This window comes from Saccopteryx leptura, chromosome 1 (assembly GCF_036850995.1).
Source record: "Saccopteryx leptura isolate mSacLep1 chromosome 1, mSacLep1_pri_phased_curated, whole genome shotgun sequence".
NCBI classification, from domain to species: domain Eukaryota; kingdom Metazoa; phylum Chordata; class Mammalia; order Chiroptera; family Emballonuridae; genus Saccopteryx; species Saccopteryx leptura.
In genome coordinates this window covers 162,179,022-162,193,136 of record NC_089503.1, presented here as the reverse complement: position 1 = coordinate 162,193,136, position 14,115 = coordinate 162,179,022, and the positions used below count along the sequence as shown (strand labels likewise).

General features: G+C 57.1%; 2 protein-coding genes across 4 annotated transcripts in view; one reads left to right on the top strand and one right to left on the bottom strand.

Annotated features, from left to right (window-relative positions):
• The window catches only part of PPFIA4 (PTPRF interacting protein alpha 4), a 33,785-nt gene extending 32,267 nt beyond the window's left edge, over positions 1 to 1,518 (top strand). For 2 of the 3 annotated variants that reach the window (XM_066379234.1, XM_066379214.1), the window contains one exon: positions 370 to 1,518. In XM_066379234.1, the coding sequence (XP_066235331.1) occupies positions 370 to 419 (50 nt within the window). In that variant the 3' untranslated portion in view covers positions 420 to 1,518. Of the gene's footprint in view, positions 1 to 124; positions 212 to 369 lie in introns of all 3 variants that reach the window. The other variant, XM_066379224.1, reaches the window with a different exon arrangement.
• A 3,174-nt stretch (positions 1,519 to 4,692) lies between these two features.
• Positions 4,693 to 7,182, bottom strand: MYOG (myogenin). Its single transcript, XM_066360861.1, has 3 exons — positions 6,668 to 7,182; positions 6,034 to 6,115; positions 4,693 to 5,482 (listed from the first exon to the last, which is right to left on the bottom strand). The coding sequence occupies exons 1-3, from the start codon at positions 7,136 to 7,138 to the stop codon at positions 5,361 to 5,363; spliced, it is 675 nt and encodes a 224-aa protein (XP_066216958.1). The 5' UTR covers positions 7,139 to 7,182; the 3' UTR covers positions 4,693 to 5,360.
• Between the last annotated feature and the right edge of the window lie 6,933 nt (positions 7,183 to 14,115).

Genomic DNA, 14,115 nt, shown 5'->3' with positions numbered 1-14,115 from the left:
GAGGGCTGGCTGCCTGCTCGCTCCCCGATGCTTCACTGACCCTGCTGTGCCTAGACCGGGGAGCGCTGACACTAACCCACCCTGTGTGTTCTCCCGGCTGGCCGATTCCTCGCCGGGACGGCAGGGGCGCACAGACCGGAGACCTCCACAGTGCGGACCTACTCCTGCTGACCCCTCCCGCCCGGGTCTGGCCGTGTGCCTGTGGCGAGGGGTAAGTGGGCCAGGCCCAGACCCATGGCCTCCCGCGCCCTTGCCGTCCTGGGTGCTCTGGCCGCTGTGCTTTGACCAACCTGGCGCTCTGCTTGCTACACACGCCCTCAGCCCCAGCTCCCTGCACTGACTCCCTGCTGACCCTTGTCTCTCCTTCAGCTCACTCCCACTATCTCTACGGACACATGCTCTCCGCCTTCCGGGACTAGCCTCCTGCTGGACCTCCCAGGGCTCCTCGCCTCCTCAGGGGCTCAGCAGTTGCCCTGGATCTCAGAATACACTTGTCCACCCCATCTCCGGTGGGTGTGGCCAGGTCTCTTGATGTGCGGACTCTGCAGGAGGCAGAAGCCAACAAGCCCCATGGGGGTAGGAAGGCTTAACTCCACCTTCCTTTTCTGGTCCTGCCTGGTCTGCACGTTAGGCTGCATAGGGTCCAGACCAGATTCTGTACCGACGGCTGGGGACTGCCTTGCCAAGACAAGGGCACTTCCTGCTCTGCTGTGCTTGGGCTCTTTGGCCTCTGGCACTGCCCCTGTGCCCCAGGACTACTGCAGGGAGGGGATGGTGAGGCGGTGAGGAGATCCCAGGCCCCGGCTGAAGCTGAATCCCACATGTGAGTTTGAGAAGAATCTAAGAGAAATGGACCCCTGAGCTTTGGGCCAGGGGCTGGGGTATGGCAACTCTTAGCCCCCTCAGTGAGGCAAGACACAAGCCAGCCAGCTGAAAGAGAACCAAAGGCCTGGCTGGGGTGGCCTCACCCCAAAGGGCAGTGGAAATGCTTCCTGCCCAGCATGGGGCAGAGCTACCGCTGGGCAGGGGCGGGGTCTGTGGACCTCAGCTCTGGGGCAGCACAGAGCTAATCACTGGGCACTGCCAGCTCTGCTTTCGCACCCTGTCCCTTGCTGTCCCCCTTGGCGCATTCTGTAGTGATCCCAGCCCCATAACAATGTGCCTGATGGTGGATTGAATATGCACTGACCTGAATGTCTGGTGTGGGGACAAGGTAGACCTAACCTTCCTTTCCCTCATCTCCTGGGAACAATGTAAGTCTTCCCTTTAAGTGAGTCAGGCCCAGGCCCAGGTTCTGGAATGTTGGTAAGGGCCGCCCCTCTCCTGCTTGTCCCATGGACCACCCCTCACTCAGGGCTCTCTGCGAGCAGGGCCTGCCTCCTCCAGAAACTCCTGAGACCCGCCAGCTTCTCCCAAGTTCATAGCTTCCCCCGCAGCATGGGGGCAGCCAGGGCTGTGGGTGCAGATCCTGGTTTGGTAGAAACGGCAATCCCAAGAGACCCTCTTCTTCACCCGCTTCCTCACACTGCCAAGGTGCCTGAAGTGTTTGGGACCCAAGTTCAGGACGAGGTGATGGAACCCAGGGCTTCATCCGAGTGAGGGCAGAGGCAGGTGTGTGGAGGGGCCACACTTCCCGCAGGTGGCTGAGTGGCTGGTTTGTAACCCGATGGGCTTGGGTTCTGAGCGAGGCTGGGCTAGCAGGTGGGGCAGTGCCAGGTGACATCTCAGTAGAGGAGAGGTCCGCTGGGCATCATTCACTGAGGGGGAGGGGGGAAGAAGCCCATCATTTGGTGACAAACATGCTGACTGAGGAGAAACCCCGAATCCTAGGCTGGTGGAGTTGGGGACCACAGGCCTGGGGCTCTGTTGGGACCCGATGAGCTCATAAGTGAGAGATTCGACCACAGACCATCCTCCACACCCTCCATGGTGGTTGTGTCATAAGGTAGCAGCTGGTGGAACCTGGGTCCCTTCAGGGCATCTTGGAAGCATTTTAGGGAGGTGATGGAAGAGAGAAACCTCTGGTCAATGATGGGAGGTTGTTGTCTGCTGACCAGACAAGACCTGTTGCCCTGATAAGTATATGCGTTGCAGAGTCCCCAGTGACCCAAGCCCCTGCCCAGTCTCCTGCACCTTGTCAGGTCTCCCCAGGACTGAACTGGCCTGGAGCATCAGGAGTGGGTGCCTATGTATATGTGCGTGTATGTTCCAATAAACAACCTGGTTTTAAGACAGCTTACAAATGCCTCTGGTCTTTTTTTTTTTTTTTTGTATTTTTCCGAAGCTGGAAACGGGGAGAGACAGTCAGACAGACTCCCGCATGCGCCCGACCGGGATCCACCCGGCACGCCCACCAAGGGGCGATGCTCTGCCCCTCCAGGGCATCGCTCTGCCGGGACCAGAGGCACTGTAGCGCCTGGGGCAGAGGCCAAGGAGCCATCTCCAGCGCCCGGACCATCCCTGCTCCAATGGAGCCTCGGCTGCAGGAGGGGAAGAGAGAGACAGAGAGGAAGGAGAGGGGGAGGGGTGGAGAAGCAGACGGGCGCTTCCCCTGTGTGCCCTGGCCGGGAATCAAACCCGGGACTTCCGCACTCCAGGCCGACGCTCTACCACTGAGCCAACCGGCCAGGGCCTGGTCTTTTTTTTTTTTAACTCGGAGCTCACCTGGCATGTCCAGCTTCCTTCACAACCCTTGGGGCTGGTGGACCCTGGGAAGTAAGTATCAGAGTTGTGAAAACTGGTCACATACATAACCACAGGCTGAGATAGCCTGACCGCTGGCCCGATGTCTCCCCTTCCCAGTAATTCTCTTACCTTTGTGGCCCAATTCCCCTGGTTCATGACTCGGTAACACTTAGTTAACCAGTTTGATTTATTGCAGGTGCTTCTGCTGGGGACAAGAACTTAAGCTGATTTCTCTAAAGAGCTACCACTCATACAACCCTTATCTGTGATGTCATTGTGAAGGCCAAGCGCCTGTTGATTTGGGGAAGTCCCTGAGCCTCAGTGACAACCGCGAGGCTGGCAAAGCTGGCTGTCACACCCGTGACGTCCGACAGTTTCTTCCTCCCGGGTAGGAGGCTCAAGGACTTACCGTGAAACAGGTGAGTGAGTAGGCAGTGGCTGCACCTGACTGGGCCCAGGAAGCACCAACCTGAATAGCCATTGCCGAGGACTGCTCGTTCTTACCATCTAACCAGGTTGTGAATGTGAACTTCAGTTTTCAACTGACGTGATAACTGAAGAGGAATAAGCTTAGAAAATGTATCCAGCACCTCCAGAGCCCATCAGCTCCTTAACAAAGATGGGGCTAGCACAAGCCCCAGCTGGGGGCCCACTGAGAGCAGCAGGATAGTGTACCCTTCGGAGCCTGGGAGGCATCAGGGCAGAGAAGCGGGCCTGAGCACCCTCATCTCCAAGGGCAGTGAGTCGGGGAAGGCTGACAGTCCTGGAACCGACCGGTGTTCCCTGCGTCCTTCCCAGAAGCTGTGACTGAACAGGGATGCAGACTCAGGGCAGGTAGGCCAACCTGGGCTTCCCAACGGGCCCAGCCCCAGCAGGCTGGGATGAGCCACCCTCCCCGGGATCTGAGCCTGCTCTGAGGCCTCTTCTTTTTCCTTATGCAGAGCTTCTGGGGAAACCCTGAGGGCCACGTGTTGAGCCCCCTCTTCAGGAGCAAGTCAGGAGGTCAGGTGTGGGGGAGATGACCCCGTTGAGCCTCGTGGGCACCAGAGGCCAGTAAGTTTGGGTCCCAATCGTCAAGGGCTCCGGAGACCTGAGCAGTGCTGGAGTCCACCCACTCTCAGTCCCCACACTTCTGTGATGATCCTGAAATTTATAATTCACAGGGAGTCAGACAAGCTTAGTCTGAAGCAGTTGGAATTAATAAACTTTTAGAAGATGTTCATGATCCATTGAAATTCTAGCTCCTGATACCTCCCCAGCTGACCCTCATGCAGTCTCATTCCAGAATCCTGGTTCTCCCTCGGGAAGCCTGTCTGGAGGACAGCAGCCTGGGACCCTCTTCCTGCCGTTGTCCTTACTGAACCTCCACCCCCACCCAGCTGAGTGTCCTTCATCCTCTGAGCTGCAGATGGGGCAAGTCCCCTTCTGCCTGAACCAAGGGCAGGGTGGGGGGAGGGACATGCTAGTTGGCCTGCATGAAAGGGACAGCGTTTGACCCCCAGCGAGCCTGATTTACTACCCCCCCCCCACTTTCCCACAGGGCTCCTGGTCATGCCACCAGAGATGAGGCAGGGACTGGGGGGCACCCACAAGTTTCTGCTGTGCCCCTGCCCATGGGCTGTGAGCTGAGCAGTGGGCATGTGTTCAGTGACCTGGAGGACCAGATGGGAGGATAAATGCAGTGCACAGTGTCAGGAGTGAAAGGGTGATGGGCACTGAGCAGGGTAGACCTCTGGTGTGTGGTCTTCACCCAGCCTGTGGACCAGATCTGGCTTTCTCTGTCATGGTAGAAAGCAGGGATCCCAGAGCCCAGTGACCACCAACAACAGGTGCCCATGACATTTCTGCAGCACCAGGTCCAGGTCTTGGAGGGCCCACCCCAGGGGGGTGTCAGGACTGAGGGGGAGGGGCTGCGGGCATCCCTCTAGCTTCATCATTATAGACATCTTCTAGCACCCAGTCTTTATTCATTTTTTAAAAAAAGAAATCCAAATAAGTTAGCAAAAAAATTACAAAACTATAGCAAAACCACACGATGCTTAGTTAACAAAGGAAATCACCCCAAGACCCCCAAACCCTCAACCCCACCTGTCCCTGGCAACTTTGCACAGGACACCTTGGTCAGATGGCAGCTTCACAAACAACACACAAAACAAACAAAACATAAAAACCACTGGAAGGTTCCCAGTATTCACTGCAGAAGCTTGGCCCCCCAGGGACTTGGGAACAGAGGACTGTCCCCTTCTCCTCTCTCAGTTCAGGGCAGGCCCAGCCCAGCCACTGCACCAGGAGGAGACTGAACAGGAGGTGCACAGCGTGTCCAGGTCAGGACACTGTCCCATCTCTCAAACTGTTTCTTTGCAGGAGTGGGGGTGGAATTTGAGGCTGAGTTATGATCAAAGGGAAGCTCCTGAGTTTGCCCTCTGAGCTGGACACATGCGGGGTGCTCTGGTCCCCTGCTTGACCAACTCCCTGGATGGGAATGGGCTGTGCTCTGAGCAGTCAGCTAAATGAGAGTTCCCGCTCCTTCTCCGTGTGGGGTGACCTACGGGTGAGGAGGGGGTAGGCTGGCTTCCTGGTATCAGGAAGCCTGGCTCAGGTGGCCCCTGCTCCAGAAGGGGTGGCATCTGTAGCCAGCCTGTGGGCTTCCCTGGATGCTGGCCCAGCAGACAGCCTCAGTTGGGCATGGTTTCATCTGGGAAGGCCACAGAGACGTCCTCCATGGTGATGCTGTCCACGATGGAGGTCAGCGAGTGCAGGTTGTGGGCGTCGGTAGGGTCAGCTGTGAGCAGGTGGTCTGCAGGGAGAAGGTGGGAGAGCATTACCTGGGCCGTGCAGGACCTCTCAAGACCCAGGACAGTTGAGTGAGCAAAGCTCAGGAGTACTACTGTCTTTCCTGAGGGCACAGGTGTGATGTGTGTGCCTCCTCTGTGCACTCTGCTGGTGGGATTAGGGTTGGAAGCAGCTATTCCAACTGTGGTGGGGGTGGAGGTAGGTGGAGCCTGGATAAATCTCCTGGGAGATGGACCTGCCCTTGCTGGCCAGTTAGGCAGCACTGACTCAGCGACTCCCAGGGACCCCTGGGGCAGGACTGTCTCCTCCCCTGGAGGTCAGCCTCTAGCCACCAGGCACCAGCTGGGAGCTGCACGAGGCCGGGGCCTCTTTAGCTGGTCAAGGCCTCAGGAGGCACAGGGCCTCCCAATCCACTACCGGGGCCCTAGGCTCAGCAGGTCACCGCAGAGACCAAGGGAAGAAGCCTGGGGCAGGGAATAAGGTAAGAGGGGGCACCTGGACAGGATACAGGCCGAAGCATTTGAGCCAACTTGAGCAGGGTCCCATCTCACTTACCTCCTGGGTTGGGGCCGAACTCCAGTGCGCTGCCCCACTCTGGACTGCAGGAGGCGCTGTGGGAGCTGCATTCGCTGGGCACCTGCAGGACACAAAGGCACAAGGTCAGGCACCTCTGCTCTGGGTGGTATCCTCTGTCCAGGATCATGGGCAGAGCTCCTTTGTGGAGGCTGCAGCCACAACCTAAGATCTTCCTAATGAACCCCTTCCCTGCCCCTGCCTGGCCATAGAACCCCAGCTTCCAGGCCTTTCCTGGTTTCCATCTGAGGTGGACACCAGCTTAAAGGGGTGTCTGGTTTCCTGGCCCTAAGGTAAGGATGTCTGGCCTAACCAAGGCTTCCCTGTGCAGGTGCTGGGGTTCCAGGTTGGGGGTTGAGTTGTCCTCCCGTGGGCTTAGTTGTGCTTGTAGGCCCCATCCCCAGGAGCTTCACCCAGCTGACTCAGGACCTGCTCCTTGATCCCTCCTTCCTTCTGCCCTCTTGCCCCCCCATCTCTGTTTCTCTTCCCGCTGCCGCTGTCCTGTCTGGAGAGGACACGGGTCACGGGGCGGCTGGACAGCCCACCTCTGACACAGGACCATCAGACAAGCCCCACGCAGGGGCCTGAGGCTGGGGCAGGTTGGGGTGCCACTTACCCCTGCCTGGGGCCCGCCCCCACCACGGTAGCGCAGCCCGCGCTCCTCCTGGTTGAGGGAGCTGAGCAGCGCCTGCAGGCGCTCGATGTACTGGATGGCGCTGCGCAGGATCTCCACCTTGGGCAGCCGCTGGTTGGGGTTCAGCAGGGTGCTCCTTTTCAGGGCCTCGAAGGCCTCGTTCACCTTCTTGAGCCTGCGCTTCTCCCGCAGCGTGGCCGCCCGCCGCCGGTCCACGGACACGGACTTCCTCTTGCACACCTTACAGGCCCACGGCAGGCACTGACCCGGGCAGTGCTCGGGGGTCCCCAGCCCCTTGTCTTCCAGGGGCCCCCGAACCTCGGGGCTCAGGCTGAGCTCAGTCCGCTCGTAGCCCGGCGGCTCGAAGCCCTGGAGGTGGACAGGCAGGTAGTTTTCCCCATCGTAGAAGTGGGGCTCCTGGTAGAAGTAGGGGGGTGTCTCATAAAGCTCCATGGGGTCGGAAGAGGCTTGTTACTGCCACCAGCCCCCCAGCTCCTGCAGCCCCTCACGCCAACTGCTGGGTGCCATTTAAACCCTCTCTGCTGGCATGGAACCAGAGATAAATATAGCCAACGCCACGGAAACCTGAGCCCCCTCTAAGCTGTTGCTGCACATCAAGACATTCACAGCGGATTAGACGTGAACACCCCCCCCTGCCCCGACCTCCACCCACCCACCCAGCCTGCCCGCCCCGCTGCTGGCTGCTCCCGTGCCCTGGGAGGGAGGCCGCTGGGTGTAATTTGATTAGTTTTCATTTCTCTGCAGCCCCCACAGGGCAGGCAGGGGAGGTGGGGGGACACATTCTCATCTGCTCCTTTCAGTTACTCCTGGCGGGGGGCCTGCCTGCTCGTTCTTTGCTGATCCCAATGCAGTGGGGTTGCAGGCAAGATAGGGTGGGTTTAGGCTGGAAGGGGTCTTAGGTCAATTCATTCCTCAGCTTCCTGACAGCACTCCTGTCCAATGAGACTCCCTCCCAAAGGGCGAGGCTGCTGCCCACACAGGGCAGGTGTGGGAACTCAGTGTCCAGGGGTAAGAAGGGCCAAAACTTTGGGGCCCAGTAGTCACTTCCGTTTTCCACAGCAGCTTTGACATAATAACTCTCTCTGGGCTCATGTGACTGCGGACAAATCGAAGCAAGAGGAATTTTGAGGTCTTGTTTTTATTTTGTGCCAGGGGTCAGTGGAAATCTTGAACACACTAGTCGGGGCAGGGCCACCATCCCCACTGTGGAAAGTCAAGGTCTAGGAAGCTTTGGGTCTCCTTCTCTCACTCTGGGTCCTCCTGTGTCATCTCCTCGAGTCTGTTTCTGCCTCATTGGACACCAAGATTTTCCCGACTCCTTACCATGGGGGCGGGGGTACAGAGCCCTTTGACTCAGTGTAAGTCTCCCCTCTCCTTGACCACCTGGCTTGATTCCACATCTTGTCTGAGCCTTCAGTCTATCCTGCAGGTCTTAAATGTTTGGTGCAGGAGGGACTCAACAACCTTTGGGTTCTCAGCCCATGGTCCCCTCTCAGCAGAGGCCTTGGGGTCTGAAGGGACCTATGCTCCATGCAGTGGGCAGGCTTCAGGGGCCAGAGGTGGACAAGGCTTGTCTTAGGGCTTCAGGGTTAGTGGCATACCCAAGGCAGGCTCTCTGCCCTCAAGGACCTTGCCGTCTGGTGGACCCTGACGGTCACCTAATTCCACTCAACCCCTAGCACTGACATCGCCTGCCCAGATGGCCACTGACCAGTACTGCTGACTCAGCTCTGGCCACAAGGAGGTCTTCTGGGTTCTAAACTGCAATCTGCCCCTTTTCTCGATCCTTTGGTCCCAGTTTTCCTCTAGGACCTCAGTAAAAACACTGGACTAAGAAAGTCCAGTCCCTCCGCTGTGAAAGATGAGGCTGGTGCTGTCAGTCCCTACAGTGGTGAGGACAACAGAGGGCTCAGGGCAGACGTCACAGGGGAGGGGAGATCCGAATGGAGCTTGGGGAACCCGGCTTCCCTTCCTCTCCTTGTCTGTGGGGAGGGGCCAGGAAAATGCTGGTGTCCATGTCCCTCAGGGTAGGGAACAGAGATGAGGAGTGACATAGCTGGACAGTAAGACCTCAGCAGGTTGAGGGGGGCAGCAAGGTCTGCACTTGGCTCTTGGCCTCACCACTGTTTCTAACATACCCCCCACCAAGGAAAAAAGAAAAAGAAAACTTTGCCTCAGTTTACTCTTTAATCCCATGAGCCCTGAGAATAGGCGTGATGCTGAAGTTGCTACGGAAACCCAGAAACTGCATCATTTTGTCCTTTTGGGATCCAATCTGTCTTGCGTCCAAACAGCATGTCCACATCTTCTAAAAACAGGAGCAGGAGAATTGGGCCTGTTTTGTGAGGATTACTATCCTGTGGGCGAGACTGGACACACGTGAATGTTAAATTACAATGTGAGAGAGTTGTTTTAATTCTGCAGTGAGCTTGGGGCCACCACCGTTTGCAAATGATTTGGTTCATCAAACAGTCATGTCTTTGTGGAGAGCCTGTGTGGAGGGTGGGATGGGGAGGACACTCAGGGTCCAGATGAGAAGAGAAGGGGACGAGGAAGGGTGGACAGGTTTGGATGGAGCTCAGGGTTCAGGACAAGCCTGCAGAGATGTGGGGGACACCCAGCTGGCCTGGAAGGGACTTGAAAGCTGAGGCCGGGGCACCACATGGACAACCATTATTATTCTTCGAGGGCGAGGCCGTGAGGTCCCAGAAGTCTCCTCAAAGACAGGAGGAAGTTTCGACCAGAAGAGGACAGATGTTTCAGCTGGCATAAGGGATGGTGTGTGTGTGCGTGCATGCATGCGTGTGTGTATGAGTGTGTGTGTGTGTGTGTGTGTGTGTGTGTGTGTGTGTGTGAGAGAGAGAGAGAGAGAGAGAGAGAGAGAGAGTGAGAGAGAGAGAGAGGCAGGGGAATGGTTGTTGCAATGAAAGGGCACCTGCCGTGTACAAGGTCCTCTCCCTGAGACTGTGTCCCTGGCTGTCCTCCTGGCCTCCAGGGACTCAGAACAGCAGGAATGGGGGAGGGAAAACCTGGCCTCACCCCCGTGTGATATATATATGTATTCATTCACCCTTTCAGTAAGAGACATGTCTTGCCTGCCTGACCAGCGGTGATACAATGGATAGAGCATCGATCTGGGATACTGAGGGCCCAGGTTCAAAACTCCAAGGTCACTGGCTTGAGTGGAGGATCGTCACCATGATCCCAAGGTCACTAACTTGAGGAAGGAGTCACTGGTTTGGCTGAAGCACCTCCTATCCCCCAACCCCGTCAAGGCACATATGAGAAGCAATCAATGAACAACTAAGGATACGCAACAAGTTGATGCTTCTTATCTCTCTCCCTTCCTGTCTTCATCTCTCTTTCTTTATCTTGCAAAAGAAAAAAAAGAAAAGAAAAGAAAGAAGCATGTCTTTCACCCATCTTGTGCTGGGTGCCGGGGCTGTCACATGAGTGTGCCTGCCACACACGTAAGCACAGCGTGTCTCCAAGGTAGAAAGTGTGATATGACCCAGAGAAGGGGCATGTCCTCCCTCCTGACATGCAGAACTCAGTTTTCTGAGTTTAGGGTGACCTATGTGTCTGCATTTCTGTGACAGTGTGTACATGTGTTTGTGTGTCTGTTGAAGTGTCTGGGAGACCCTGTCACAGCTCCAGTCTGGGGCCCGGGACTCAGAAGATAGGGCAGCTCAGGTGTCTCTGACTTTGACACCCTGAGAGAGAGATTGTCCCTTTACCAGAGCTGAGCTGTGGAGAGGTTGCACCTGGAGGCCTAGTCTTCCTCCCCTGTGCACCCTCCTCCCCACAAGCTGCCCTCTGATGGACAGGAACACATTGGGGCCACCACAGAGCGGTCTTTGTGCTCCCAGCCGCGGAGATCCGTCACAGCGACCTGACAGCAGGGCGTCGGGCCTTAATCCCTACCCTGCTGGCCTGGGTACATGGGGCCTGCCCACAGAAGCCTCCTCCTCCAGCAGTAAGCCCCCCCAGAGGAAGCCCTTGCCCCCAACTGACGGTCTCAATTTGACTGTCTATTTGCATGCTGGGCTGACCTCATTTGCATGGTCCCAGGAATCCTCCTCACCTGACCCGCTCCTCCTCACCCTGCTGCTCACCAGACCTGTCTCTCTTGACTCCCAGCCTCTCCAGCACTGCAGGCAGACCTCTCGGGTGGACGGACCTGGGTGGCCAGGTTGCATGGCTAACATACAGGCAGGCTCCCGCTCCAGGGTCTCCCGTGCTTGGAATGAGGGGGAGGGTCTGAAAGGGCGAGAGCCTCTGGCTTCTACAAACATAGCTGAGCTTCTGTTCTCTGGCTGGGGTGGTAGAAAGAAGCTTCCACAGGCCCTGGAAGTCAGCACAATGGGTGCAAACCAGCATGGTTCTCCATAGGGCAGGAGCTTTGCAGTGAGGACGGCCACAGAATCAGAGAAAGTCTGAGCCAGGAGGCATCCTGAGGATAAGCTGTCCCCCTCCTTCCTCTACAAACTGAGAAACAGGCTCAGAGAAGGAAAGCGACAGGCTCCAGGGTGCAATGTGAGGGAGTGTCGCCCTTGTGTCTGAGCTTAGATCTGGGGCCCAGTCGGGTGTCTCCTCTCCTTCCCTGAGTCTGACAGATGGATAAGGCTCCGCTGTCACAGTGAGCCATGCTTTCCAGGTGTGCCCTGGCTCAGGTAGGAGATGGCAGGGCCTTGGAGGTAGTGTAGGCTGCAAGTGGGGTTCAGGGAGACCCCAGAAAAGTCGTGATGAAGACATTGCTCAGGGGCGATGGTCTGGGGAGATGGAGGCCTGAGGGCTTGAGGCAGGAGGTGGGTTTAGAGCCAAATCAGAACTGTGGGGGCGGGAAGGTGGGGGGGCCCACATTGTTTCCATGAAAGACCGAGCATCGGATGACCAGTGGGAAATCTGTCCCTGCCTGGAATCTGCAGCTCAGAGCAGGTCACTCACCAAGAATCTCTGGCCTCCATTGAAGGTGCCACCTGGAGGCTGAAAGGAAGGGTCTTTGGGGAGTGGGGTGTGGGGAGGTGGCCAGCAGCGCTAGGTTTAAAATAACCGAATAGACTCAGCAGAGCGTGTGACTGGGTGAACCTGGGCCTTCGGGAAAGCAAGTGAGGATTTCTCAGGGGTGGTTCGGCGAGCCGGGCCTGCAGCGCAGATCCAGATGAGCCCTGTCAGGAAGTGAAGGCCAGTGGAAGAACGAGCCGGATCGGGGCGGGTACTGCTGTCCTTGCTCCTCTCTGGTCTCATATTTGTAAATAAGGGGCTGGACCAAGTGACCCATCAACCCCTTGAAAGGTGGCATTCTCATTCTGACTCTGAGTGTGGCCTGCCAGGTGCTCATGGAGTCGGGTCAGGAGGACTGTTTGGAGTCCTTTGAGCTGGGCCTGGGCCTGAAGAAGGGACTCATGGGGTCAGTGAGGAGCATGTCTTCAGGCGTTTTCTTCCCTTTTTGTTTCCACATCTGCCCCCACGCTCTTTCTAAAAAGCCACTGGATGGCTCTTTGGACCCATTCCAGCCCACCCACACCTGCCTGGCGACTCTCGGCCCTCCTGGCCTCTAGACCTCTTCCCCCCACCCCACCCCCTTCTGGCTGCCCCATTCTGCCCTCCTTGTGCGTTCAGAAGCCCGAGTGGGCCATACCACCCTACCACTCCCCGGGCAGCTTCTATTTCTGCCTCTTTGACAAGTAGTGACATATTTGGGAGCAGCTGCTGCCTGGGTGGGGATGCCTTTGCTTTTCTCCTGCTCTGTCCTCTCCTCTCCAGTGCCTCTCCTACAACCACCCCTCCCAGAATGCGCCCCAGGACCCTCCCTGCATTCCCCTTGTGGGAACTCAGACGTCCAGCTTTGCCTGGGTTCCTGCAGGGCTGACCCAGGCTCTAGACTGGGACAAAAGGACCTTTCTGGGACAGAAAGTCAGGTGGCTGTGTGGGCAGCATGGGGCTGCCTCTGCCAAGTCCCAAGTTGTGTGGCTTGAGGCAAGTCTCTTCCCCTTGGGACTTCAGTTTTAGATCTTTAAAATGGGGGTGATAAGTAATGTCTTCCCTGGCGACGTAACTGGTTCTGTTGCCTATAAATTGTAGGGTCTTGGAGCTCCTCTCGGCCTCTCTGAGGACGTTAGTCCTTGTCCCTCCTTTCCCCATGTGTCTCCAACTTCTCCGTCTCTGCTGGCCTTTCCCCCGAGCTCGTGAACATGCTGAAGTCTCTCCCATCAAAATCCCTCCCTTCTCCATGTTGCCCTCAGCGATGGCTGGGTCACAACCTCTCCTTCGTCATCAAGTTTCTGGAGGAAGGACTTTACACTTACTCACTTATCTACTCATTGGCTCCCACCTTCCTGGGGACACCAGACACCCTCAGCAGGTGCCCACTCCAGCTGACAGTTCTCCATTTCTTCGGTCTTATTTAATTGGTCTGTATCATGCAACGATGATTTCGGCCACACTCTCCTGAGCTCTGCTCTCTGAACTTCCATGACCTGCCATCTCCTGCTGCCTCTCTGGGTGTCCTCGTTCTTCTTCCTCTTTCCTCCTTCCTCTTCTTCCTGTTTACGAGTGTCTCCTGTGCCTGCCCTGTAAGAGGGACCTCAGTTCTTAGACCTCTTCTCTACAATCTCCTAGGGTAACCTGTTCTCCCACCTACGGTTCGGCTCCTTTGTGCATAAGTGCGCAGTAATGTTAGCTGCTCTGTACTGTGATGTATCGATGACTCCCAAACCCCTGCCCTCTTCCCTGTGCTGCAGGTCATATGTCCAAGGTCACGGTGGGCAACCCATTTCCATGTCTGGCAGAATCCTCAAATCAAGTGTGTCTGGTACAGACCCATTCACTCTCGTCCCCCACCCAACATGCCCCCTGTCGGTGACAGATGCACCCTCCTCTCTGTTACTCTTGGTTTCCTTCCCTCCTTCAGCCTCTCTTTTGTTTCTCTGTCCCCGGGACCTCCTCAGATCCTCTCCAGCGAGTCAGTGTGGGACAAGGAAACAAATGTTCCTGGGAGTCAGAGCAGGTCCATCTGCTGCATTCCCCACATAGCAGGCCGAGGGGACACTGCGTTCCACCCTCCGGACCCTGGTGCCTGGCGTGTTCTCCCCGAGCCATGTTGCCTGCATTCCCTTCTTCCTGGGGGCGTCGGTCAGCAGATGTCCTCCTGGTGGCAGGGGTGGGGTTAGGGGACCTGCCGCCCAGTGCCAGGGACTTTTCCTCAGCAGGCTGTTCCCATTCCCGATGTGCCTCACAGCCTCACCATCCGGTGGAGTCCCACAGCAACATTCACTGTCTCCCAGCTCATGTCCTCACCCATCTTGGCTCCCCTCCCTGCCTCCGTGGAAACATAGCCCTGTTGCCCCTCAGCCTGTGGCTTCCCAACGTTCAGGCTCTGGGAGCCAGGTCAGGGCACTGGCCTGAGA